Source organism: Protopterus annectens, chromosome 4.part0, assembly GCF_019279795.1.
Source record: "Protopterus annectens isolate FY-2018-M chromosome 4.part0, PAN1.0, whole genome shotgun sequence".
Taxonomy (NCBI): domain Eukaryota; kingdom Metazoa; phylum Chordata; order Ceratodontiformes; family Protopteridae; genus Protopterus; species Protopterus annectens.
The window spans coordinates 613,494,928-613,521,098 of NC_056733.1; the positions used below are offsets into that span (position 1 = coordinate 613,494,928).

Consider the following 26,171-nt stretch of genomic DNA (forward strand, 5'->3'; position numbering starts at 1 on the left):
CCTCAGCACTGCTAACATCAGGTTGTGGGTGACACCATACATGTTTATGAGCTCTGATCTCAGCACGGGGACAAGAACAAAAATAACTACTTTTCCTTAACAATAGCCATAACCTGATCAAAATAGTGACAACAGCAGTTTCAGGAATGAGAGATGCAATCTGTAATTTTATATCCATTATTGTATGTTGCTAAGATGAAAAAACAGTCAGAAAAAAAAATTTCTATATTGTACACTTATTTTTAAGATGGGATCGCAAGCTAAGAACAAAGAAAATGATCATGATGAGGATGTCTAAAGCAGAGGGCACTGTTCACCTTTAAAGAGTTTGCACTGTTTGTGGATACTGAAACCCTCAAAATAATCAAGCATGCCACCATTTGATGGCTAAGTTTGACAAAAGTCATCAAAAGAATGCTTGCCTTGTGGCCCACCCAGATGTCCTATGAACCACAGTCTAAGTACATCTGACAGCTGAGAGACTACAAAGCCATGACATTAATCTGGCATTCCTGTTCCTGCAGTATGTCACTGAACTACTGCAGAACTGCAATGTGTAAATACAAGGTAGGGAAAGTTGCTCACCTTGCATAAGGATATCCAGAAAATACTACCGGCATATGCTAGTAGGGTACTCAAACCACTAATTACCAGGCAGTTTCTGGACAATGTAGCTACTACTAATGCAATTCCTGAAGTGCAACACAACATCCTGCATGACAGTGAAATCCATATTGGTCCTGGTACTGAAACATATTTAGATGACAGTATGAATGACATCAGGGATACAATAATAGAGCAGAAACTTTTCAAGAGTCCAGCAGATTTACTTTGCAGTCCTACTCAAAATAAAAAAGCATTTCCCTGACAAGAGATCTTCTGCTGCAGAACATGGCCAGCTTATTAGACACTGCTATGAAGCTGCAGTATTCTTCCACTACTACTGTAAATACTGGCACTCATCTCAGGTTTTGTAGTGTGGAAGTGGAGGGTTACAAACTGATTGATGAATATTTGGAGTATCAGATGACCGAGTGGTGATATGGATGGTCCATGGTACTTGGTAGCCCTGCAGCACAAGACCTGCCAAAACTTTCAGAAACCAATGCAAACTGTCCAGTGCTTGCTGCACAACAGTGAAGTGGAATAAGCATTTAGGATGGTTCACAAAGTTAAAACTGAGCTCAGACAGTCACTTGATCCAAAAACATTGAATTCTTTATTAGCAGTGAAGATGAACGAAGACACTGATTGCAACTCAGTGAAACATCCAAAGGACATGCTGGAAGCAGCAAAAAAAAAGACAACAATGACTCTCCCTGCCAAGACGCTGAAGTTAAATAACTATTTTAGATGTTCATCGTGTTTCACTGTTGCAGTCATCACTGTAAGGTTCTTCCTGCTGGCAGGCAGCCCTTGGTCGGCCAGAATAGCAAAGTCTGGGTCCGGCGTCGGCTCTTCAGTAATGCTTCCTGACGTCAGAGCGCCAGGAGTACAAAGCTGCCAGCCGACGCCATGTTCTCCAGTCTTTCTTGCCATGCGGTGGAAGCAGTTCGCAAGTGCCGGTCGGCTGACTCCTGATATTTTTCGTGCTTCATTCTGAAGACTTTCTTCTTCTTCTTCTCAAAGCTAAGTACCCCGTTGGGGAAACTTTTTTCTTGCTCCAGTCCGATGTCAGAAAAAGTTAATAATTGTATTTCTTGTGGGAAGCAAATACCTCATAAGGATTTCCACTCTTACTGTATTCCTTGTTTAGGCCCTGACCACGACGTAGCTAGTTGTTGGTGTTGTGCTAGATTTAACCAACGTACTATTAAGCGGAAGTACGATTATGCTTTTCACTACTTTGGCAGGCGATTTAATTACAATATGTCATCGGACACGCTTCCGACTACCGGAGTTCACAAACGACGCAAGGATAAGGACAGGCTTCCGAGGTCCAAATCAGACGACGGTTTACAAGCAGTGCCAGCTACAGGTTCGGCCATCGTCAGTGAGGCACTTTCGCAGCCCCTGTCGTCAGCCATTTCAGAACCGATTGCCGTAACGAACTCCTACGAGGAGCCAACTAGGCCTTTGAGTACTCCAGGTGCAGGACCTTCGGACAATGCTCCGTCGGATGGGTCCGGAGCCGCTGTGCAGGTACCGGCTTCTAAGGGGGTTTTCAGGCCTACACAGCTTCTGATAAAGGCAAAGGCAAAGACAAAGGAGAAGACTCCTTCTAAAACAAAGACTCCAGCCCAGGCCTCTTCTGATCCGGGACCCAAATCTCAGAAACAGGTGCTTAAAATGGCAGAGAACTTACTAACCATGATTAGGGGTTCTCATCCCCCTCCAGACAAAAGGCCAAGGCAAGAGTTGGATTATGAATCCTCTGATCAGGCATCTATTTCTTCAGTGTCTTCCTCTGAACAGGAATATACTTTCCCTCCTTATGAGGATTCTGATGCTGAGGAATCCATTCCTTCAGCTTCTCCCCCCTGAGGATTTTTCTTTTGGGGAAACTTTACATGATATGAGGGAACATTTTCACTGGGAAGGACAGGAGTACTCTGAATCTAAGAGAAGGCTTAGGGATTTCCTTCTTCTTCCCCGACACAGACCCCTGGCTATTCCTCCTTTTTTGGATATTGTGGATGATGTTTTTTTTCTGAGGCTAATTTAACTCCTGACTCCTTTCCTCCAGCCTCTGCTAAGCCTGACAAATATTACAGGGTCCCTGACTCCCACCAGTTCCTTTATAAAAATCCTGCTGCTGATCCAGAAACCATTTATCAGGGTCCTAAGGGTGTTAAGGCCGCCTCTGCTAAAAACCCTATTCCATCAGATAAGGATTCTAGAGCTTTGGAGAGATGGGGCAAAAAAGTGTACACTTCTGCTACTTTATCCATTAGGGCTTTAAATTGTCACTTTCATATGCTAAAATATCAGCAATTTCTGCTGTCTGTTATGAAACAAAAGCTAGGTACCATTTCTGCATGTGCAGATAATAAGGAATTACACGATTTGATGCATGCTACTGAGCAAGTGGGGAAGCATGGCTTACACTGTGGTTTTGATGCCTTGGAGGCTTCATGCAGGGCGGCTGCCACTGGCACACTCATTAGAAGGCATGCTTGGTTAAAGGAACAAAACTTGCCTGATCAAGTGAAAGCAAAGTTACTGGATACTCCTGTTCAGCATAATGTTTTGTTTGGGGCTATGGCTGAAGAGGTGATAAAGAAAATGGAGGATAAGGCAAAATCCATGCAAACTGTTAAGGATTTCTTACAAGTTCAGCCCCCAAGATTTAGCAGAAATTGGCCAACTAAAAATTGGTCCTTTCCCAGCTCGGACAGGCCTCAGAGGGGTAGATATAGGCGCTCCAGAGGGAGGGCCCAAGCACAGACCTCTTACAGACCTAGACAGTGGAGTGGTCAGACCTCAATCTTATAGAAAACAGGCTCAATGACTCCCCCTGCATGGCTCCAGGAACCTCTCTCCTGGAAGCCCCTCTAGGAGGAAAACTCTCTCTTTTTCACCAAAATTGGACTTACATAATCCAAGACAAGTGGGTACTGGATGTAGTTTCAAGAGGTTACAAATTCCACTTTCATACCTACCAAAACACCAATGGGCAGAGGCATTAAACCAGGTGGGATCCCTCATGGCTATGAGGGCCATAGAACTGGTTCCACAACCAGAGACTGGGCAAGGCTTTTACTCGAGGCTCTTTCTAGTTCCCAGAAAACAAAACTCCTGGAGACCCATCCTGGATCTGTCAGTCTTAAATACTTTCCTGGAGATACCAAAGTTCAAGATGCTTACTCTGCAGCAGCTCCTGCCAATGTTGAGCAAAAATGCATGGATGGTGACATTGGATTTAAAGGAGGCTTGGCTTGCCTACACATCCCAATCAGACAAGAGTGCAGAAAATACCTCAGGTTCAAGGCTGGCTCGGAACATTACCAATTCTCTGCGCTGCCCTTTGGCTTGTCTACTGTGCCCAGGGTCTTCACCAAGTGCCTGGCACCAGTAGTAGCTTATTGCAGACTCAAGGGAATTCAAATTTACCCTTATCTGGACGACTGTCTTATTCAAGCAGACAGCAAGGATGTCTTACTCCAGCACCTGGAATTTGTTCAAAATCTACTCAAGTACCTGGGATTCACTGTGAACATAAAAAAGTCAAATTTGACACCCACACAACAGATAACTTTTCTGGGTGCTCTTCTAAACACAACAACCCAGATGGCATTCCAGACATCCGAAAAACAACTACAGCTGGCTTCAACTTTCAAAACCCTGGCGTTAATGTCTCAGCTAACTGCAAGGAAATTCTTGCAGGCTTTGGATTACATGGCCTCCTGCATCCTTCTCATACCATATGCAAGACTACACATGAGAAAAATACAATGGTACCTAAAAAGTGTATGGTCCCAGCATTGCCACAGTCTAGACACACGGATTGCTGTCTTGCCTTGCCTACAAAAGGAATTCCATTGGTGGACCATGGCATGTCTTCACAACAAAGGGAAAGCCTTCAGTCTGCCTCCAGCCAACCAAGTGTTAACCACGGACGCCTCCGATTACGCATGAGGAGCCCACTTGCCGGGGAAAGGCCTGCAAGGTTTTTGGACAGAGGATCAGAAGCACCTACATATCAATTTAAAAGAGATGTTAGCTGTACGGAATGCCCTCTTGGCTTTCAGGGATCTTCTACAGCCAGGACAACTACTGATACGGACAGACAACACCACAGTTATGTGGTACATAAACAAGCAAGGGGGTTCACACTCCTTCCCCCTTTGCAGACTAGCCATGACTCTATGGAACACAGCTCTAGCTTGCAAAGTGGATCTACAAGCTCAGTTCCTGCCAAGGAAACAAAATATTCTGGCAGACAGCCTGAGCAGGAACCTGTCAGACCCACACGAGTGGATGCTAGACACCCAAATGTTAAAGATGATTACAGAAGCCTGGGGCTGCCCGGACATAGATCTATTTGCATCCCCCCTCAACCACCAGTTACAGATTTTTTGCACAAGGACATTTCACAAACTTGCATGGAAAGTGGATGCTCTCTCATTCAGTTGGAGGAACCTCTCTGGGCATGCCTTTCCTCCTCTACCTCTTCTTCCACGGGTGTTATTAAAGATCAAGCAGGACAAACCCAAGATGATTTTACTGGCCCCAAATTGGCCTCGTCAATTTTGGTACTCAACACTGATGAATTTATCCCAGGAGCCTCCTTGGATTCTACCTCAGATTCCATATCTTTTGTCCCAACACCAGGGCCAGGTTCTGCACTCTCATATCAAAACTCTCAGCCTGGCAGCCTGGCATATTCAGGGTCTATAATTAATCCTACCCTTCCCAAACAGGTCATGGATGTCATCTTAGAAGCCAGACGGCCTAGCACTAGAAAATCTTATGCAGGTAAATGGAAGAGATTTTGCACCTGGATGCATGCTCAGGATTCGGATCCTCTCATTCCTAATATCTCATTGATTTTACATTACCTGACAGACATGTTACATAAGGGTTTATCCTTCTCCTCCATAAAAATACATGCCTCAGCTATCTCTGCACATTACAATACAGATCCTCCAATCTTTTCGCATCCACTTCTGAAACAATATCTTAGAGGAGCAAAGAATTTAAGGCCCCCTAGGACACCACCCATACCTGCCTGGGATCTCAACTATGTTCTGGAAAAACTCACTCTGCCTCCTTTTGAGCCTGCTGCCACATCTGATATTAAGTATTTATCATGGAAGACAGCTGTCCTACTGGCTTTGACTTCAGCCAGGAGAGTCTCGGAGTTACAAGCACTCATGGCTGTGGAACCTTATATTATTTTTCATCAAGACAGGGTGTCTTTAAGGACTAATCCTACTTTCACGCCTAACTTTCATGCCTAAAGTGGTTTCCAAAGTGGCTTTAAACCAAACTATTCACCTGCCAACTTTTTTCACTAATCCACAAAATAAGGGGGAAAGGATCTTGCACTCCTTGGATGTGCATAGGCAGCTTCGTTTTTACCTGGACAGAACCAAGGATATCAGGAAAACAGAACAACTATTTGTTTCTTATGCAACAAATTTCCAAGGCAAAGCTATTTCAAAACAGACCATTTCTAAATGGATTGCTCATGGAATCAGATTTTGTTACTCTCATCATGGAAAGCAAATCCCAGGAAAAATTAGGACTCACTCTACCCGAGCTGGTGCTACTTCAGCTGCCTTTCTCAGGGGAGTACCTACGAAAGATATTTTGGAAGCTGCAACTTGGAGTTCAGTGCATACTTTCTCTAAGCACTATAATCTCCGTCTTTATTCTAAGTCTAGGGCAGGCTTTGCTTCTGCAGTCGTGCAGGGCCTCCTGGCCGCCCCTTCTACTCTATAACCACCATCCTTTATCTCAGCTTTGGGATTCAACCCTACAGTGATGACTGCAACAGTGAAACACGATGAACATAGTACAGTTGTGTACACTTACCATAAATGTAGATGTTCGAGTGTCTTCACTGTTGCAGTCTGGGTTACCCACCCTCCTGTCCCCTCTTATACTTTTATTAGTGTGGTTTCCTACTTCACCCTTCTTCTGAGGTGTATTTGCTACAGGTTATAGGGTTTGTTGTATGTTACATTTTTGTTTTACTATTAGCCTTCACTTTTGGGCACCTGACATCTGGGGCAAGAAAAACTGGAGAACATGGCATCGGCTGGCAGCTTTGTACTCCTGGCGCTCTGACATCAGGAAGCATTACTGAACAGCCGACGCCGGACCCAGACTTTGGGATTCTGGCCGACCGATGGCTGCCTGCCGGCAGGAAGAACCCTACAGTGATGACTGCAACAGTGAAGACACTCGAACATCTACATTTATGGTATGTGTACACAACTGTACTTTTTACGTAGGACCATGGGGAAATGGTATGTGTAGACCTGTACCAATAATCGGTGTAGTCAATGGTCTGAATATAAATTACCTTATTGCATGCATTGCTTCCATACTAAGCATGCATTTGTGTTTTGCAAATGTTTCTTCTTCTTTCGGCTACTCCCATTAGGGGTCACCACAGTAGATCAACTGTTTCCATTTCTTCCTGTCCTCTGCATCTTGCTCTGTCACACCAATCACCTGCATATCCTCTCTCACCACATCCATAAACCTTTGACTTTGGAGAATGCATTGAGGACCTGATCCCTAGTGATGGCTAGGTGGGTTATGTTTGATGGTATTTCTTGAAGGGAGACTGGGGGGGTGAGGGGGTAAAATTGGAACTGAATTTGTCAGCCAATAGATTTGCTATATCTTCCAGCTCCATGTAGGTGGCTGTATTCACAATTAGCCTTACACATTGTTGTGTACAGCCTTTGAGTTTACAGATATAGCTAAAGAAAGCTTTGTGGTTGTCCTTGGCCTGGGAGGCTATTTTTACCTCTAAGTTGGCTTTGGTAAACCTGATTTGCCCTCTAAGTTGTTTGTTTCGATTGATGAGAGAGTTTTTATCCTGTTGTGCATTTTATTTCCTGACTTTTGTTATAACTTTCTTCCTTGTGTTTTTCAGCCTCTTGATGTTTGGATTCCACCTTGGTTCATAGGTATGTACTAGGCTAATGGCCCTGGAGCCTTTACAAGCCTAACCCATAGGATTACCCTGGCATTGTGCCACCTGACCTTAGTTTCCAGTATCTCTGTCGAGTAGAGTCACTGGAGTGATCCCCGGGGTGAATTTTATATTTCCCATCCCCTCATCAAGATTCCTCTTGAAGAGGGACAGTGAGGTGCTCTGTTTGACATTTATGGGAAGTCTATTCCATAGCATGGGCAGTCTCTGGGTTATGAACCTGTCCCTCCAGCACGTTCTGTTGATTGTGGTAATGAGGTTGAGGTCTCTGGAGTGTGTGGTGCGGAGGGATTGGGATTTCTTTAGATGTAGCATTTCTGACAGAGCTGGGTCAGATATGGCTTTATAAGTCAAGCAGAGATCACCTCTAAGTAGGCGGTATGAGACAGAGAATAGTTGGAGTTTTTTGAGTCTGTCCATATAGGACAAGTGTTTAAGGCCTAGGATCCTCTTTGTGAGGTACTTTTGCAGCCTCTCCAGTTGTTGCAGATGTCTAGTGAGGTACATGCCAAATGGGGCATTGTATTCGATGATTGGCCTAATGAGGAAAGAGTAAAGGGAGACAATGACCTCTTTCTTCCTTCCTCGATGCAAAACCCTTAGTAATGAGATGTGCCACATAGCAGGAATTTTGTGACCACAGTGGCAGTGTGGTGGTCAAAAGAGAGGTTGCTGTCAACCTATGTTCCCAGATCTCTTATAATGCCTTCTGTGTTCAGTGGACTACCATTGATGTGGTAGTTCATGGGAACTGGGTTTTTCCCAAAGGGGATGATGACACATTTTTTGGCATTGAGCTGTAAGGCCATGGTTCTGACACCAGTCGTTGGTCTCAGTGAGGCCTTTCTGTAGGATGTCAGCATCACTTAGGGAGTTAGTAATGGCTCCCAACCTGCAATTGTCTGAGAACTTTGTCAGCCAGAGTCCCTTCATGTTGGACTGGACTTCTGAGAAGTAGATACCAAACAGGAGAAGACCCAGGACCGATCCCTGTGGGACTCAACTCGTGACTGGTTGGCAGTCTGACTTGGAGTCAGCTACTTTCACACTGTGGGTTGTATCTGTGAGCCAGTTTTGCAACCCACCTAGTGATATAGGGGTTGATCCCTAGCTTCGTGAGTTTTTCTGTGATTCCTGAGTGGAGAATTGTATCAAAGGCTTTGGCCAGATCAAGGTAGGCTGCATGAACCACCTTGCCTTCATCCACAGCTCTGGTGACTGATTCAAAGAAGTCGACCAAGTTGAGCAGGTATAATCTACCTTTCGCAAAACCAATCGGTGTGGGATCCAGAGTTTGGAGATTCCCTATATCCTTGGTTATTAGGTCCATGATGATGTGTCCCATAGCTTTGCATATCAGACTTAGGCTAATGGGGAGATAGTTCCCAGGGTCTGTAGTCCCTGTAGTAGGAACAAAGCCTGAGTTGAGGCTGTGATTGAACAGTGCACACAGGTGAGGTACCAGTTCACGTTGTAGTTCATGTCAAACACAGCCAGGGATATTGTCAGGTCCCATAGAAGCTGTATTCTTGACCTTGGACAGTGCTGTTTTAACCTGGGCAGCAGTAATACTGGGTGTCTGGCAATCTACTGGTATTATGATTGGTCCTTTGGGGGGGGGGGGGTTGGCACTGAATCTGTTGGCCAGTACATTGGCAATATCTGTTAGCTCTGTATAGGAGGTACCATTGTGCAGTAGCTCAGAGCAAATCTGGGTATTGCTGTGGAGGTTCTTTACATAACTATAGAAGGCCTTGTGGTTGTCTTTACTGTCTGCTGCAATTCTGTTTTCATAGCTAGCTTTAGAGGATTTGATGAGGGATCTCAACTTTTTGTTGAGGCTGATAAGGGAGTTTTTCCAGTCTTGGGACTTCACTTTATTCCGCATCAGTTTCCTCCTTCTATTGTAGAGTTTGTTTATGGCAGGGGACCACCAGATTGGCTTCCTTTTTTTTTTTTTTTTTTTTTTTTTGGAGGAGAGCATCTTGGTTCTATTGGTTATGGCGAGATCCATGCATTTGTGTACGTGTTCGTACAGTGCATTGGTGAATGATTCAGCGGTCTTGCAACTATTCTCCACTTGCATGGGTGCCATGAAGTTAGCCACCTCTGTTCTTAGGAGATCAAAGTTAGCTTTGGAGAAGTTTTTCATTGTGGTTACCTTTGTGAGGGGTGTGGGGGGTGGATTTCCAAGGTTGATTAGTTTGTGGTTGGATCTAACCAGGGAGGAGTTGACTATTAGTGCAGAGCAATGGTCTCCCATGTTAGTAATAACCAGGTCAAGGATGTTGCTACCTCTAGTGGGGGTAAGAACGAGCTGGTCCAGGGCATTGGAATTAATGAATTGCAGAAAACGTTGGGCAAGTGTATTAGTACATGAGTAGTTTACCCAGTTAATGGAGGGGGTAGTTGAAGTCACCCAGTATGAGTGTATTAGGTTGGACCCTAATATTCTCCAGGGTGCTTAGGAACATGGAGTGAGTGTCTTGGGACATGGTTGGGGACTTGTAACAGGCTACAACTTGAATCGCTGTCTTACCCAATGTTAGCTGCACCTGAAGTATCTCTGATGCATTATGTTGGGCCATCAGTCTGGAGGTGTGCGCATCCTTTATAAATATAGAAACACCACCACATTTGGAGCTTCGGTCAAAGTTCTGGGGCCAAAAGGTGTGGAATGAGTTGTAGCCTGGTAGTGCAGGGTTGCTTTCTGCTACCTTGTGCCAGATCTCTGTTACAGCACAAATGTCGATAAGGAGTGCTTCAAGTGAGTGCATTTTGATATTTAGACTTCTAGCATTGAGCAGCATGACCCTCAGACTACATTTGTTTTTAGCTGTTACAGTGGTAATTTGGTCTTTGGAACACTGCCTAAAAAAGGTACTGTAGGGATGGCAAGAGCCTTGGCCAGTATCTAGAAGTCCAGGGGTGACAGATGCAGGCCATCTCTGGCAAAGCATTGAGGTCTGTCAATCATGTCATCCCAGGCAGACAGATACTGGATCCCCTTAGAATGACACCGGAAACTTAGCCAATTGTTGAAATTAATCATTTTCTGCTTGTACTGTGGTATCATTCTGGGTGATGGTAGGATGCTGCTCAGGGCTAGGGTCGTACCCGCCTGGGCTACATAATCCGAGAGCTCCTCCATGTCTCTTTTCATGTAGTCCAGGGAGCTACGTCTTAGGTCATTCACACTTACATGTACAATGATAGTCATATTTGTACCTGTTGTTGAGGGACCTGAGTGCATGCTTTATATGATGGTTCCTGGCACCTGACAGGCAGCTAACTGTTACTTTCTCCTTATTCAGCCTAGTGAGTGGGACATCAGTGTGCTTCACTATCAAGTCAACTATGACTAGTGTGCTGGGCATGCTGTTTTGCCTTAGGGGCTTTGGTTGAATGGCACACTGTTTAGGAGAGTTATGTGTCTTGTGATTAGTGTTGTGTTGTGGTGGTAGAGTGTGTTTCTGCCTTGGAGGTCTCTGCTGTTTGGGTAAATTTTTATTGAGAGCCTCCATGAAGGTGGGTGTGTGGTTTGTGTTTTTATGTGAAGGCAGTGCTGGTGTGTGTTCTGGAGGGCTGTGTGTTCCATGTGGTGTGATGCAAGTGTTGACCTTCTCCTCTTGACCAGCTATTCCAGTCTTGGCTGGAGAGTGCATGGCTTCCAGTTTGGATATATAAGTGCTGGTTTGTTTTTTTTGAATTTGTTCTGATCTTACTTCTTATGGGCACAGGTGTCTGTATGCATTTATAAACAGTGGTTGTATGGAGTGTCTGTGAACAGTTCCACATAAACAGATGTGTTCTCAGGGTTGGGGGGGCTTGGAATTTTGTCAGCTGGTCACTTAATAGGAAGTCTGTCTTAGATTAGTTCCTAAATGCTATGGGGTTACCTGGGGGTCACAGTTTCAAAGGGGACAGCTTTATAGTCTGACCTTACCATTGAGGACATTACACTGGGGGGGGGGGTGCAGCATCCTCCTATGTTAGTGAGGACCAGGTCCAGTATCTTTGCTCTCCTAGTGGGTATGAGGACTGTTTGGTCCAAGGTGTTTATGTTTACAAAGTCCGGAATCTCTGGCCTCCAGGTTTGGGTTGTGTAGGATTTCCAGTTTATAGTGGGGTGGTTAAAGTTACCCATAAATATGGTATTGGGCTGAATGATGGGTGTCTCCAGTAATTTTGAGTTATGGGTTTCCTGGGACATAGAGGGGAACCTGTAGCTAGCAAGAATATATGGTATAGGACTTTTCCTATGGTAATTTGGGCATGGAGATGCTCAAGCTTGTCATACTGTTTGACCAGCCTTGAGGTAACCTTGTTACTGATGTAGCTTGAGACACCTCCATCCTTTAGTCCTTGCCTTTGCAGTAGCTGGCCTAAATGTGTGGAAGGCATTGTAGCCTTGCACTGCCGGGGCTTCTCTGTGTGGCTTTAACCCTTGTCTCAGTAACTGCACAATGTTTGCATTCGCAAGGAGAGTTTGGAGGGAGTGGAGTTTCTCGTTTAGACTCCTGGCGTTAAGCAGTAACACCTTTATATTCCCTTAAGTTGGTTTTGCTATGTCAGAAGGTTTGTCAGTGTGGCATTGCCTAAAAAAGGTACTTTGGGGGAGGACAACGTTTTAGCCAATACTCAAAAGCCCAGAGGAGACTGGTGCAGACCATCCTTTGAAAAACAATGTGGTTTGTCAACTATATTCTCTCATACTGGTAAATATTGCACCTCCTTGGAATTGCACCAGAATCTAAGCCATTCATTAAAGTGAATCATTTTCTGTTCATGTTATGGCATCATCCTTGTTGAAGGTAGAATGCTGTTCAATCCTAGGCCCAAACCAGCATAGTCTGAGAGCTCCATATTGTCTCTCTTCATATTGTCTAGGGAGTTATATGTCAGGTCCAGTGACTTAGGATCATAGGATCTTAACAGGTTACTAGGTGATGACCCTAGAGCTTTTTAAGCATAGACAGTCATGCCCCAATTTTCCAATTATTGCTGCCCACAGGCTAGAATGGCTTTGGTATATGGCTGTGCCATAAGTCATCTACAAACTACCCCTGTCCATAAGGGCTACAGGTGACAAGCCAGGGGTGAATTTGTGATTTCCCATCCATTGGTCCAAACTGTGTTTCAATAGGCTTGGGGAAGAGCATTTCATATGAATGGGGGTCTGTTCCAGAGAAGGGTTAATTTCTGACTTCCATATCTGTCCCTCCAACATGTTTAGTTTATGTCACAGATGAGGTTTAGATCCTTAGATATGGTAATTCTAGTGCTATTTGTGTTGTAAATGTGTAGTAGTTCCATCAGGGCTGGGTTAGAGCATGCCTTGTAGGTTAGGCATAGTGGTGCGGTGGTTAACATTGTTGCCTCACAGCAAGAGGTTCTCCGGTTCGATTCTCGGCTGGGGTGCCTTCTGTGTGGAGTTTGCATGTTCTCCCTGTGTTCGCGTGGGTTTCCTCCGGGTACTCCGGTTTCCTCCCACATTCCAAAGACATGCATCTGGAGCATTTCTCCCCGGGCCTCCGCTGAAAACAGGCTCTGTGGAACCTAGTCGGACTTTCCCGGTCAACAAAAAATAAATAAATAAAATAAATAAATCAATCCTCAGTAGTTTGTAAGAGACAGAGTACAGGGACAGGGCTTTCAGGTGGACTGCATAGGATATGTTATTTATGCCCTGTATTTATTTAGTGAGGAACCTCTGTGGTCACTCCAGCTGTTGCTACTTGATTATTGGTCGTATGAGGGCTGAGTATAGTGGGACTATGTACTTCTTATATCTGGATGCCATACCCTTACTTATAAGTTGTGCCATGTAGAAGGATTTGCTAACTACCATGGACACTTTTTTGATCAAAGTTCAGGTTATTTTCAACCTGAGTTCCCAGTCCCTCACCACTGGGTCTACTCTTAGCAGAGAGTTGTCAATGTTGTAATTTGCAGGGGTGAATGTCTTCTCAAAGGGTATGATTATGCAGTTTTTTGCATTGAGTTTTAGCCCAAGGTTCTGGCATCAGTTATTTGTCTGTATTAGACCTTTCTAGAGGATATCTACATATTTGGGAGATTCAGTTATTGCATTTGGCTTGCAGTCATCAGCAGATTTGGTCAGGCAAAGGTCCTCTCCATTTGCCTTGACTTCAGAGGAGTATATTCCAAACAGGAGAGGTGCCAGTTCCAAGCCCTGTGGACACCAGAAGTAACACGCCTCTTGGTGGAGGTGGAATCCCCCACCTTAACCTAATGTGTCCTATTTGTGAGCCATGTGGCTATCCATTGAGTGACATAGGGATTTATGCCTACATTTGTGAGTTTGTGTATAATACCTGAGTGAGGTATTGTGTCAGACACCTTTGCCAGCTCAAGGTACACAAGTTTGTACCGTTTTGCCCTCGTCCATGTCTCTAGTGACCTTCTCAAAGAAGTCCACTAAGTTTAGTAGGCATGACCTGCCCTTGACTGAAATGAACTGGGATGGGTCCAGTATTTGAAGATTTCCTGTATTTATTTATCAGGTCCACAATAATTATTTCCATGGCCTTGCATATAAGACTGGACTTGAGTGCATGCATGATCTGGAGGATCCTGGCATCTGATATATAACTGACCCTGACTTTCTCCTTATTCAGCATGGTGAGTGGGATGTCTGTGTATCTCAAAATGGAGTCTTCTGCAAGTAAAATATTTGGTTGAGTGGTGGTTTGACCTTATGAGCTTTGAAGATGAGGCTCCATGTGGTGCAGTGTTGTAGTGGGTGTTGTTTTTATGGAGTGCATTTGGGGCTGCTGAGGATATATGTTGTAGATCAAATGTCTGGAAGGTCTTTGGGGTTAGGAAGATTACTTTTGAGAGCCTCAGCATATGTGGGCCTGAATGTCTGCTCCATTCTGTGAGTGGCTGGTGTAGTGTGCATTTCTGACAACCTTTTTGGTATTGTGTGCGCCTGTGTATGAGAGCTTTGCTTCCAGTGACATTGTGCAAATATGTCTCTCACATACCTTAGCAGTTTGAGAATAAGGTGGTTGTCAGTAAACATAAGGCAATTGGTACATTGTCTCAGGATGCTGATATCCATGAAGCCGCTTGCAGAGATAGCAGGAATGTTCATGCCCATGATTTCTGGCCCTATTTTGGTAGTCAGTAAGTTGTTGCAGGAGTGAAGGGTAGTAACTGGAACATTTATTCCTAAGCACATGGGGCAGTATTTGTCCCTGTGCAAACTAGTTTCTCTTCACTTATCCAAATAAAAGGGTAGTCTTGCTGGGCCAGAAGTGCAGGAATGCAACAATTAAGTAATGGCCGGCCTTAGGCATAGGCGAACTAGGCATCCGCCTAGGGCACCGTAGAGGCCGGCCTCATAAAGGGTGCAATTTTGCTTTTCTACTCCACTTTTTGATGTACTTACTTTTTTCTCCAATTCTCACCACCTGTACTGTAGCATTTGCGCCCCTCCCCCACTTCCGTAATCCAAAGCACGGCTCCCTACTATGTCCTTCCATTCCCTCCACCCTGCATCTAAGTGATCATTCAGTGGCGGTTGCTATTACTGAGATTGATGGTATAAAACTCAGATCACGCCTGCCTCTCATTCCTTTCTTCATTAATGGGATAGAGGCAGGTGGATCTATTGGCTGTCTTTACTTCCTGATCTGTGGACGTGCGTGCCTCAGTGGCCTGGTACTGTTAACCACGAGGATGACAAAGAGCGACTTTTTTTTTTGGTTTTTATTTGTGTGCTTTGCTTGCCTAAGGCAAGCCATTAAGTTTAGAATTTGGACCTGATATCTGCTCATAGCTCACGAATTTTGAGTAGAACATCTGCCGCTGGTAATTGCTTTATTTTTGTTAGTTCTTTTGTTATCAAGTTCTGGCAAGAATCACAGCTGGTAATAAGTAGTTTGGATGCTTCAGAAACTGTATTGTTTAAGTTGCACGACCGTAGCCTTGGATATTTTAAAGTATAAAGTAAGTGTATTTTTATACATATTCTCTGATGTAAACTGGTTAAGTGAAAGTGAACCGTAGTATTGTATTTGGAAACCTGTTGGCTGGTACTCACAGAATTATAATGGGTATTTTAGTGTGTAACCGAAAGAATGAGTTTGCCATTTTGTGTTATGCATGCCGACTGTGCTAGGCAAATGCCTGTGTGTATTAAATGTGTGTGGAGAGGGGTGCCAGTAGTAATGTATGTTGTATTATCTTTTTTTGTTTGGCAACGTGATGGTGTTCATACATATTTATGTGGTCTGTGATGTTGATTGTGAAACCGGCTTAATTGCTAGTTCTGTAGTTGCATCTTGTGGTTGTGCTTAAGGCTTGCTCGGAATGTACGTAGATGGTATGTTTGCTAACTATTTCTCTTTTGTGATGCAGGTTGTGAGCATTTTCATGTTGTACAGAAGAGTTCAAGGTTGGTCATTTCATTGATTCATTTGTGTACATCCTGGTTGCCTAACAATGACATACTGCCTTCGAGAGCAACGGTCTTGTCGTCAAACTTTTGCTTTCTAAAGGTTTCGTATGTTTTAGGTGGTGAAATACTTTGGAGTTCTAGGAGGTAACTAAAAATTTCTTTGTTAGCGGTCCTATGCGTAAATAGGAGGTTTTGGTACTTGATATGTGAGGTAATCTATAGTGAAGATGGTTCTCAACACTGTACCTCATGACTCTTGCCAGGTAACAAATGAGCTAATAAAAATAAAGTTTTCTGCAAATGTTTTAAATGTTAGGGTCGGGAAACTCTCCTTTTTGTCAAAAATACTGGGAATGGTAAAGATTGTTGACAACTTTCTTGCTCTACCCAGTCAATAATTCTATTTATCAATTGATAAAATAAATAAAATTGTAAATCCTAAAATAAATAGTAGTGACTCATGCTGTTTGTTAAAACTTCCTGCTGCACTGCACCCATATGTGTGCGTTACTAGTTGTCAGGCCTTCTGACAGCCCTGCTTATTTAACAACCTTCCCAGGATTGTTTTTGTTCCTTCGGGTTTGAGACACTGTTTCTTTGGTTCTGTTGATTTTTTTTTTTGTCATTACAGCTTCATGCTGTGAAGGGGGTGGGGGCGTCCATTGCCATTATCTAAGTATTATTGTTGATTGTACTAAAATGATGAAACTTTTTTTTTAATAAATTTACTGTTTTAGATAGCAGACTATGTCCTACTGGCTTTGATGGATCTGTTTCAATTTTGGCTAGTGCTTCAATACAGTCACAGTACTCATGTGCAGTTTCTAAATGAAAGGCAGGTTTCTAAATGAGAGAGGCAGGTGATAAAATGGTATCTTAACTGCAACATTAAAAAAATGTACTTAAGATTCACTGGGGTTAAGCGACTGAGCTAACTCCTAACTGATGAAGCTCTAGTGACAGCAGACAGTATTGTTTATACATCTGATGGCACACCTATACCTGTCAACTCTTTTTTCTTGATTTTCACAAAATATTTGGATTTTTGCCTCATATTTTTTGTCCGCTTCTCAAAGATGGGTTTGCTGACAAATCATTGGGGGTAGAGTCAGCAAACAGGCATTTGAGTTTCAGAGTTCATGCCCTTCAGAAAAAAAAATCATGCTAATGCAAAACCTGTTGTTTTATCAATTTTCTAAGTTTGTAAGAGCAGTGTATAAAATGTACCCCTATTTTTGTGTGTTTGCCTCCCCTCCACCACATTATTTTAGGCTTTTGCTAAGAGTTTGAGGTAAAACAAAGTGACTTTCACTAGTGAGTAGTGTAGGATAGCAGCCATAAGTATATACCTCGTTTGCCTATTGATTGTAGTTTTTTATGGAATGCTTTACATAGTAGGCAGAAAATAACTTGACATGCTATATGCAGTTTTAATTTGTTCAAAATGGTGTTGTGTGCCGATGAGGCGGTATCACTGAAGAGAACATCTGCAGGCAGTTGGTAATTGCTTTTATTTTTATTCTTTTGTTACCTGGCAAGAATCGCAAGGTAATCTATAGTACAAATGTTTCTCAACAACTGTACATCGTGAATCTTGCCAGGTAACAAATGAACTAATAAACATAAAGATTCAGGTACCAACTTTCTGCAGATGTTTTAAATGTTGTTAGGGTTGGGAAAAATCCTTTTTGGAGAAGATAATTCAGCTAGCCAGAAAATAACCTAGCTTGCTGCATTCATGCACTTGAGTTTAATTTGTTCAAAATGCTGTCGTGTGCTGCTGAGGTGTCATGACTCAAAGAACGCAGTCAGTCATTATTGCCAAAGAATAGTTTAACTCCACCTGATCTGCATTTTGAATTCAGGCTTGTACTTGCGTTAACACAGAGTTACAGTGCAGTGTTTTTATTTTTATGGTTTGACTCTTGTTTTCTGATACTGCACCATTTTTAGTTTTCGTTCTGTTATAGAGTTGCTAACACTCAAATTTTGTAACAAGCTGTTGAGGTTCTGCTCTGCTTTGAGAATGACATTACCGATTCATTTTTTTAACAGTTACTGTGCCTTCTTTCGGCTTTTCCCGGTTGGGGCTCACCACAGTGGATCACCTGTCCACTCATGATTGGCAGTGGAGTTTTACGGTGTTGAGTTGCCAGCCCAGCACCCAACCTTCCACAGAAGGCACACACATGTGCACACACACACCTAGGCCCAATTTAGAGTGTCCAATCCACCTACAGCATGTCTTTGGGATGTGGGAGGAAATTGGAGCAACCAGAGGAAACCCATGCGACCACAGAGAGGACAGTCAGACTCCACACAGAAGGCACGCCAGCCGAGGATCGAACCGGAGAACTTCTTGCTGGGAGGCGGCAATGCTAACTGCTGCACCACCGTGGCCACCCTTAACATTTACTGTACCACATGTGCTATATTAAGTGTGCAATATTTATACTCCAGAGTGCCTGGCTATTTACTTTCAATTTTCCTTTGTAATCAGTGCAGTTACCTGCAAAGGTATTTGGTAGTGGTATTAGGTTTTGTAGATCACATGCTGCTGAAGTAAAAAATACCTGTCAATTGAAACATATATGAAAAAGTAATTGAATTTACTTGGCATTCTTGCCATAGCACAGGAACAGCACTTTGTATCTGAGTAATATTGGAGACTTAATATACAGCAGCAGTGAACTTTGTAAACTTTCTTAGATTGTAAATTATAAAGATTTTAAGAATACTTTAGAGTTGCAGGATTGTGTATTGTTTGGCAAATAGATTAATTGCACCAGGGTGTGAACCTCTTGTACATCTGCATGCTAATATTTAACAAAGTTTAGATTGTTTTAAAACTTAATATGTATATACTACATTAAAACCTTTTCTGTTGTAAAAGGTTAAAAAAAAAAGTGAATCACAATATTTTACATTCACATTTATTTATTTATTTTACATTTGTTGACCGGGTTAGTTTGACTGAGCTTAGTGGCCCATTTTCAGCATAGACCCGGGGAGAAAAGCACCTCTACATTTGGTTGGATGATTGATGGAGTGGGACCATCTCCTTTCAGTGCTTGTATCTTGCTGTTCAACAAACTCTTTGGTGCTTTCTTTTTATCTTGTTCTGTCTTTAAATTTTCTTCAAACAAATGTAGGGATTATTGTAAATGCAAAGTCTTTCTTGATAGTCTTATTTTGGGAGAGGTTTAATAGACAATAGACTTTTGTCTGTTTAAAACAAAGTACTAACTGCAAGGACACTGCATGTGAGGAGAGTACAGTGGTATTAAGAGTTCATAGCCTCTAGAACAAATGTTCCTCATCCTCACTAGCCCTCTAAGCGGAACCTGGAACACCAGCTGGGGAGTAGAAAATACACCTCTGGGGTCCCACCTGTGTCCCTGCTGGACAGGGAAAACGTGCTGACTATGGGAACATGGGTGAAATTCTTGGCTAGGCTTAAGGGCCTCCAGGCCAATAGCCTGGTATTGTCCTATAACTGAGTCACTTCATTGGTATCTTAACTGAATTAACCACAAAAACTTGAACTTAGACTGAGAACAAGAGGCACAAATTTTAGTGTATTTTAGTGTAAACAATTTATTTTCTGCTTTCGTCATAAGACTCCATCAGAAAACTATAATTCAACTATAAAAAAAACTTAATTTTCTTTTTTCAGTTTTGGAGCAGGGAACACATCACATAAGGGGTGGGTATTTTAAACCCTGATAAAGCACCAGGGTTGAACGACGTAGTTAACATCAAATGTTTCTTACATTGAATAGTATGTCTTTAACAGCTGAGTTTGTGATATCATTTAATTGTGAGATGAAGATGCATTTATTGGTTCATAAACATTTTTAAACTGAAAGTTCTTTTATAGTTGAATGTGTAGTTTTCTGAAGTCTTATGACGAAAGTGGAAAATTGTTTATGCTAAAAGTTGTGCCTCTTGTTCTCAGTCATGGTATCTATTTAAAAAACTGAAAGAACTGGAGTGACTTTAGTGGGTGGGAGTGACCTATCTGTGGGTGTGGCTCAAATGGGGTGTTCCTTGAGTATGGTGTGGGTGGGACTTAAGGGGCGTCAGAGCACCACTTCGCCTAGGGTGCCATTTCAGCTAAGGCCGGCACTGAGTACCAGCAACAAATTCAAAGTAGCAAATTACACAGTAACAGTGCCTGGAAGGCTTCTTTAAAGTGCAGATCTTAGCAATCAGCAAACGGTACAATATTGGAGACCTTTAAAATGATTTAGTGCAAAATCAGCAAATAAAGCAGTAGCACTCTAATACAGTTAATCAAAGTCCAAAGCAATAAAATACATTTTTTATCTGCCAGGGATGGAACAGCATTAATTCAGGACCATCTCAGTGTGGTAAAGACACCAGGCAGACGGGAGCTCTGGGAAAATAAGCAGGAGAAAATTTATAGTAAGGGAAGTTTACTCAAGAGCAATACTTTGTCAAAGAAGATAGCTAACAGAACACTTCATTCATAGAATATGTTTACTGTAGGAAGCTGCTGGCTATTACAGGTAGGAGTTAATTTTATTTTTGACAACTTGCTACTTACACTGTGATGAATTGCTGATTTTCCCCTCTTGTCTTGTGTATATATGCTGAGGAAGAAGTAAATATGAGTTTGATATTTAGTGCAATTTTTGCTGAAAGGTCGAATCCTGAAGGTTTGTGATGCAATGGTTCTGAAATGTTCTACAGGTTTTTGAGTAAGAAGCAGCTCAGAAAATGTGAAATACATGTTTCACATTTTACATATTACTTTCAGTACATGCTGTAAATGAAGCACCAGTTTGATGACTTAATTTAGCTTAAGCAACAAAATAAGCATAGATTTTGGAATCTTCACAAGGGATTTTCTTCTTTAACATATCAATTGCCATAAATGTAATACAATTTGTACGTAGTAAATCCTGTGCAGATTGTATGTTTATATTTTGCAGTTTTCCAGATTTCATTTTCGTCAAGCCTTTGTTATTTAATGAGTAGATTTTTCTACTAAGGTTGTGCGTATACATTTCCATAGTGAATTTAATTTGCAGTCCTTTGAACCAATATATGGAATTTGGAAGAAAGGACTATTTATGACATCATAATTTGTTTTCTACAGCCTTCATACATGACCCAAAGCAGGTGAATTTTCAAACTAAGAATACTATGTGAATAAATCTGTAATATATTCTGCACTGTGATAAAGGAGCTGTCTGATGTGGTGACATTAATCCAAAATTAGGCATTTACTCACTTGTGGAATGTAGACCAGAGATTACTGCAAAGGAGCATAAGTATAGTATTATGCAACCTTCCTTAGCAGTCAACAAGTAACAAATTAAGAAAATGTAGTGGGAAGTTTTTAGGGATTGTTTTTGGGTTTGTGAGGTAGTTAGAACTATAACCAAACTACTATTTGCATGTCTGTAGGGACAATGGATATACTATGGTATGCAAAAAGAGGCCTATATAGCCTGACGGTAAGTACTTGTTTTTTGTCCACTGCTCTACTGATGGGAACGCATGCTAAAAATATGAATGAATAAAGGTCCCTTGTCTGCATTTACTAATACATTGAATGGTACTTAGTGGCATGAAATGTGTAATTCTAGGATCAGGAAATATTACAAATATCCTGCTTTAATAGCAAAATTGATTGATAGGGGTCACCAACTTTAGTACAAAATTATGACTGAAAATGTCCGAATTAGTAGTGCTGCCTCCAAGAGTTTTACAAAATACTTTGAAAAGCTGGTGCATGCTTCAGTGTGTTGCCTCAACAGTGTGATGCAACAATTATGACTGACATATACCTGTTTTTATGCAAAAACAAAGGGCTAGGAGAGTCATAGCTCTGTTTAATGCTAAGAATGTGCATATGGATTAAACAATAGCTGCTGCACTGTGTACTCTAGTACCATGAACCATACAATTCATATACAGAACTGCATGGCTGGCAGTGTCCACTTAGTGTAACATACAGAGCCATGTATGCCATGATGTACTGTGTATTCTATTTGTGTTTCATGTGGAGATTTTCTCACTGGGCATCCACTGAAAATGGGCTCTGTTTGGCCCAGTGGACTTTCCCGGTAAACAAATGCCAATAAATAAATAAATGTATGTATGTATTCTCTGCTGAGCTTTGTTCCAGTATGATGTGCATGTCAACAGTATACTTATCGTGTCCAAGACTAAATCTAGCAGTGCCTATAAGCATGACATGCAAATGCACACGTGCAGGTATTCTAAATGAGATGGGCTAAATAATAGGATTTCCTGACAGCCATTGGTGAAAAGAAGATAAGCTATCAACCCAAGTACCTAGGTCCCTAACTTCATTTTCATTTGGTAGTGATGAGTCGCCTAGACAGCAAGATGGGGGATGGGTTGCCTATCAAAAATAGTGATACTACAATTTTATCATTCAGTTTGAGCTCATTCAGGAGGTTTTGGGAATCCTATAGTGACTTAATAACCCCAAATTTGCAGTCTTCTGCAAACTTTGTTAGACAGAGCTCTTGGCTCCCTGTTTGGAAATCTGAGAAGTAAATTACAAAAAGGAGAGGTCTTAGCACTTACAACTGGATTCCTTTTCTAAGTCCAGGTCTATTTTTGTTAGGACCATTCTCCTGTGGCTACTAGATGCATATTTGTCCTCCTACAAGGAAGGTTAGGCTTTGGTATTCAACACATATACCCTAAGGACTACTGGGGCAGTGGGAATGATGAGCATAGTATAGTTTTTTAGTTTAAATTCTTCACTGCTGCAGTAGTCCGTTGGCTATATGGGTTGTTTACCTCCTAGGAAACAACATCTAGTGCTTGAACCATTCCTTCACTCTGACTGCTGATTGGCTAATCCCCAGCAGGGAAATCAGCAGTTACAGTGAAACTTCTTCGGGAGTTTCTTGCCCACATAATGAGAGAAGAGCCTAACAATTCTGAAATAACCAGCCAATAATAAAATAAAACATATAAAGTTGAAACAAACATACCCCTACTCTACATACCCACTACATCTATATATACAAGAGTAGGGAATGGTGAATAGGTGTAGCTACTGCAGTAGAGAGGAATTTGAATGTCTGCTGTTATGGGTAAGTGCAACCTACAAACGACTGTACTTTCTCATTTTAGTTAGTTTTGTACTACACTTGATGTAAATGATTTAGAATGCTGTGCTTCAACAGAGAGAAGCACTATACCATTAATGTGTATATCAGGACATTAAGAATAGGCAATGGTTACCCTTGCCTGCTCATGGTGCATGGTTTGGTCCACCTCTTTTGCATCAAGGTGCAGGTGACTTTCAATGTTGAGTGTGTGTGTTTCCTTTGGTGGCTTAGTATCTCATTAAAGCATGCTTGTTGCCTCATGCCTTTACTTGCTAGAATAGTGTCTTGCTCCCCAAGGAACTGACGTAGAGGAAGATGACAGTATAAAGAATCAATATTATATGTGTATGTGTGTTCCCATGCTTGCATATAGGTTGATATGACTGATTGCCAAGCTTACATACTACCGTCCTTCAAGACATTTCATTACCATAACCCCATCTTGACTTTTTAAAAATGTTTTTTTTTTACTATGTGTAAGCTATGTATGTATAATCTCAGGAAGACAGTCGGCAGATACATGGTGGGATTTTTATGATTTACATCCTACTGTAACAGCCTGAGGACCCAGAAACGCATTGTCTGATAGCAAGTCTTGTTTAAGACAGTGAATTTTCATCCAACCATAATGACAAGTAGTGCTATTTTAAAAGAATGGTGGTAATGTGGAACAAACGGTCATTGTATTGTAAAGCTGGTTTCTAATATTTTCAGTGTCTCATCAGTAAAGACAGGGACACTGTGTGTAATTTTGCAAGAGTGGTATGTGGAATCGGAGTATGCCGAGGTGATACGGTGGTAGCGTTGTTACCTCACAGCAAGAGGTTCTCCTGTTCGATTCTGGGCTTGGCTTGGGAGTGCCTTCTGTGTGGAGTCTGCATGTCCTCCCCACAGTTGGGTAGCGTTCGAAAGACATGTGTGCGTAAATGGGCATGCCTTCGTTGAAGGTTGGGTGTCGAGCTGGCACCACAGCGTTTGGTAAAAAATCTACTGCCAATCATTAGCAGGCCAGGCAAACAAGTATGTGGAATCGGAGTACAGCAGAGATAGAAGAAATATTTATCGTGTATCTGTTTGCATGAAAGCTGTATGTGGTAGTAAATAGGGCAGCAGAACAGTTCTGTCACTTTCCTCTGACATCACTACCATGTGAATAAGTTGAAATGACAACAGTAGTTTGAATGCTCCCATGTAGGACTAACACTTAATTGTCAGACACGGAATTAGCCATTCATCAGACACTATAAACTCTTAGAATGATGGCAGAAATGTACATGGCATCATTTCAGTGATTTGTTTATAAATAATAGCAGTGGAACTAGATACAGGTGCATACAGTTGGAAGGCAAAAACAGAAAGAAAAATGCTAAAGAACATCTAAAATGTAGTAACTCGGTAAGACACAGGATGTATAATAAGAAACGTACTGTGCTTACGTTCAGATGTCAGAACAAAATAAAATATGAAATGAAAAGAACAGAGATGAGTGTGTTTACTAATGTTTGAACTTCGTATCACTCATGCTTCTACAGAGGTGCAAGCAGTGAGGTCATAAAATACACCCTTGGCTATAGCATTCAGAAACCAGTACGTATTAAATTAGAAAATGAAAGGAAAGGAAGACTGTATGTGTAGCAGTGCTATGGAATGAAATAAAGAGAAAAACTGTTTCCATTGCTGTTTGAAATTTGCCTCACTCAAATGGTTTCTACAGAACAAGCAGCGGTCATGTCTTAAGATCTTTGCAGTTTGTTAACATCCATAATCAGCACAAAATAAAATATATAACGAAAGGAACAAAAACTCTGCTAAGGTTTTAGTTTTGTTTTACTCGAATGCCTTCTAGAGAGATAGTATCCGTTTATAAAATCCTGAAAGGCTACTTTTCTCTGAGGATAAAATGCACAGACTAAACTATTGAATGGCTTAAGTGAGAGATGTGAGTACAGCTGCAATTTGACTTGGAATCTAGTTAACACCTTTGAAACTTTCTGGAGGCACCCTCCCCTGACCTCCATAGATGAAGCTGAGCATGCTCAGAAAGGCACATTGAAAATGTAAACGAAGACCAGAATATCCACAGCCCCTTTTTCCCATTTTTGTACATGGAGTTGGGGTGTCACTTCAACAGTGAAAATCATCTAGAGCCAGGGTTTACACCACCAGATGGCTAGCCCTGCCACAGTGATTCTTCCACACCACACACTCGCATGCTATGGCCAACTTAGAGTGTCCAATCCACCTACTGCGTGTCTTTGGAATGTGGGAGGAAACCAAAGCGCCCAGAGGAAACCCTCATGAACACACGGAGGAAGGCCGTACAGATTCTGCACAGAAGGCATCCCAGCTGAGAATTGAACCAGGGAACCTCTTGCTGTGAGATGACAATGTTATCCGTTGTGTCACTGTGCTCAAAACAAAAAAATCTTGGGACTATCCCTTTAATCTTTAGATTGTTTACCTTTTCTCTGTATGCTTTTTTGTGCTTAAAAGAAAGGTGGGAATGACTTGATAAGACGTGTGTGTATGACAATTACAAGTAATGTGTCTGCGATCATACAGTCAAGATGTATGACCGAAGATTCAAACACTGATCTCCAGGACTGCAGTACAATATCATGATCACTTTATTATTACTGTTTTTGCAGATTTTCATTAGCTATTAAAAAACTGAAAAAGAGATAGTTTTGCTCAGACCACTGACATAATAAAAGCAGTTGATATGATTTTCTGAGCTGGTTTGGAAATAATTTTACACATATCACCAAAGTGGTATTTGGTATTTAAATGTTTAACAGAAATTTTGGAAGTTTCGTCAAATCAGGGAAAAGTACAATTTAAAATGATCTGTTGTTGCTTGTTTTATTTCAGATTGGCACAAATCAGATGGCAATTTGTGCAAAAGCCCATAATAAGCCATTTTATGTAGTGGCTGAGAGCTTCAAGTTTGTTAGACTGTTCCCACTTAATCAACATGATGTCCCAGCTAAATTTAAGGTAAGTG

The 26,171-nt window shown here is 41.9% G+C and overlaps 1 protein-coding gene across 1 annotated transcript in view; it reads left to right on the forward strand.

Moving 5' to 3' along the window:
- EIF2B1 (eukaryotic translation initiation factor 2B subunit alpha) overlaps nucleotides 1–26,171 on the forward strand; it is a 222,402-nt gene that overhangs the window by 194,673 nt on the left and 1,558 nt on the right. Inside the window, exon 8 of the mRNA XM_044068553.1 lies at nucleotides 26,039–26,164. Coding sequence (XP_043924488.1) covers nucleotides 26,039–26,164 — 126 coding nt within the window. The remainder of the gene's footprint in view (nucleotides 1–26,038; nucleotides 26,165–26,171) is intronic.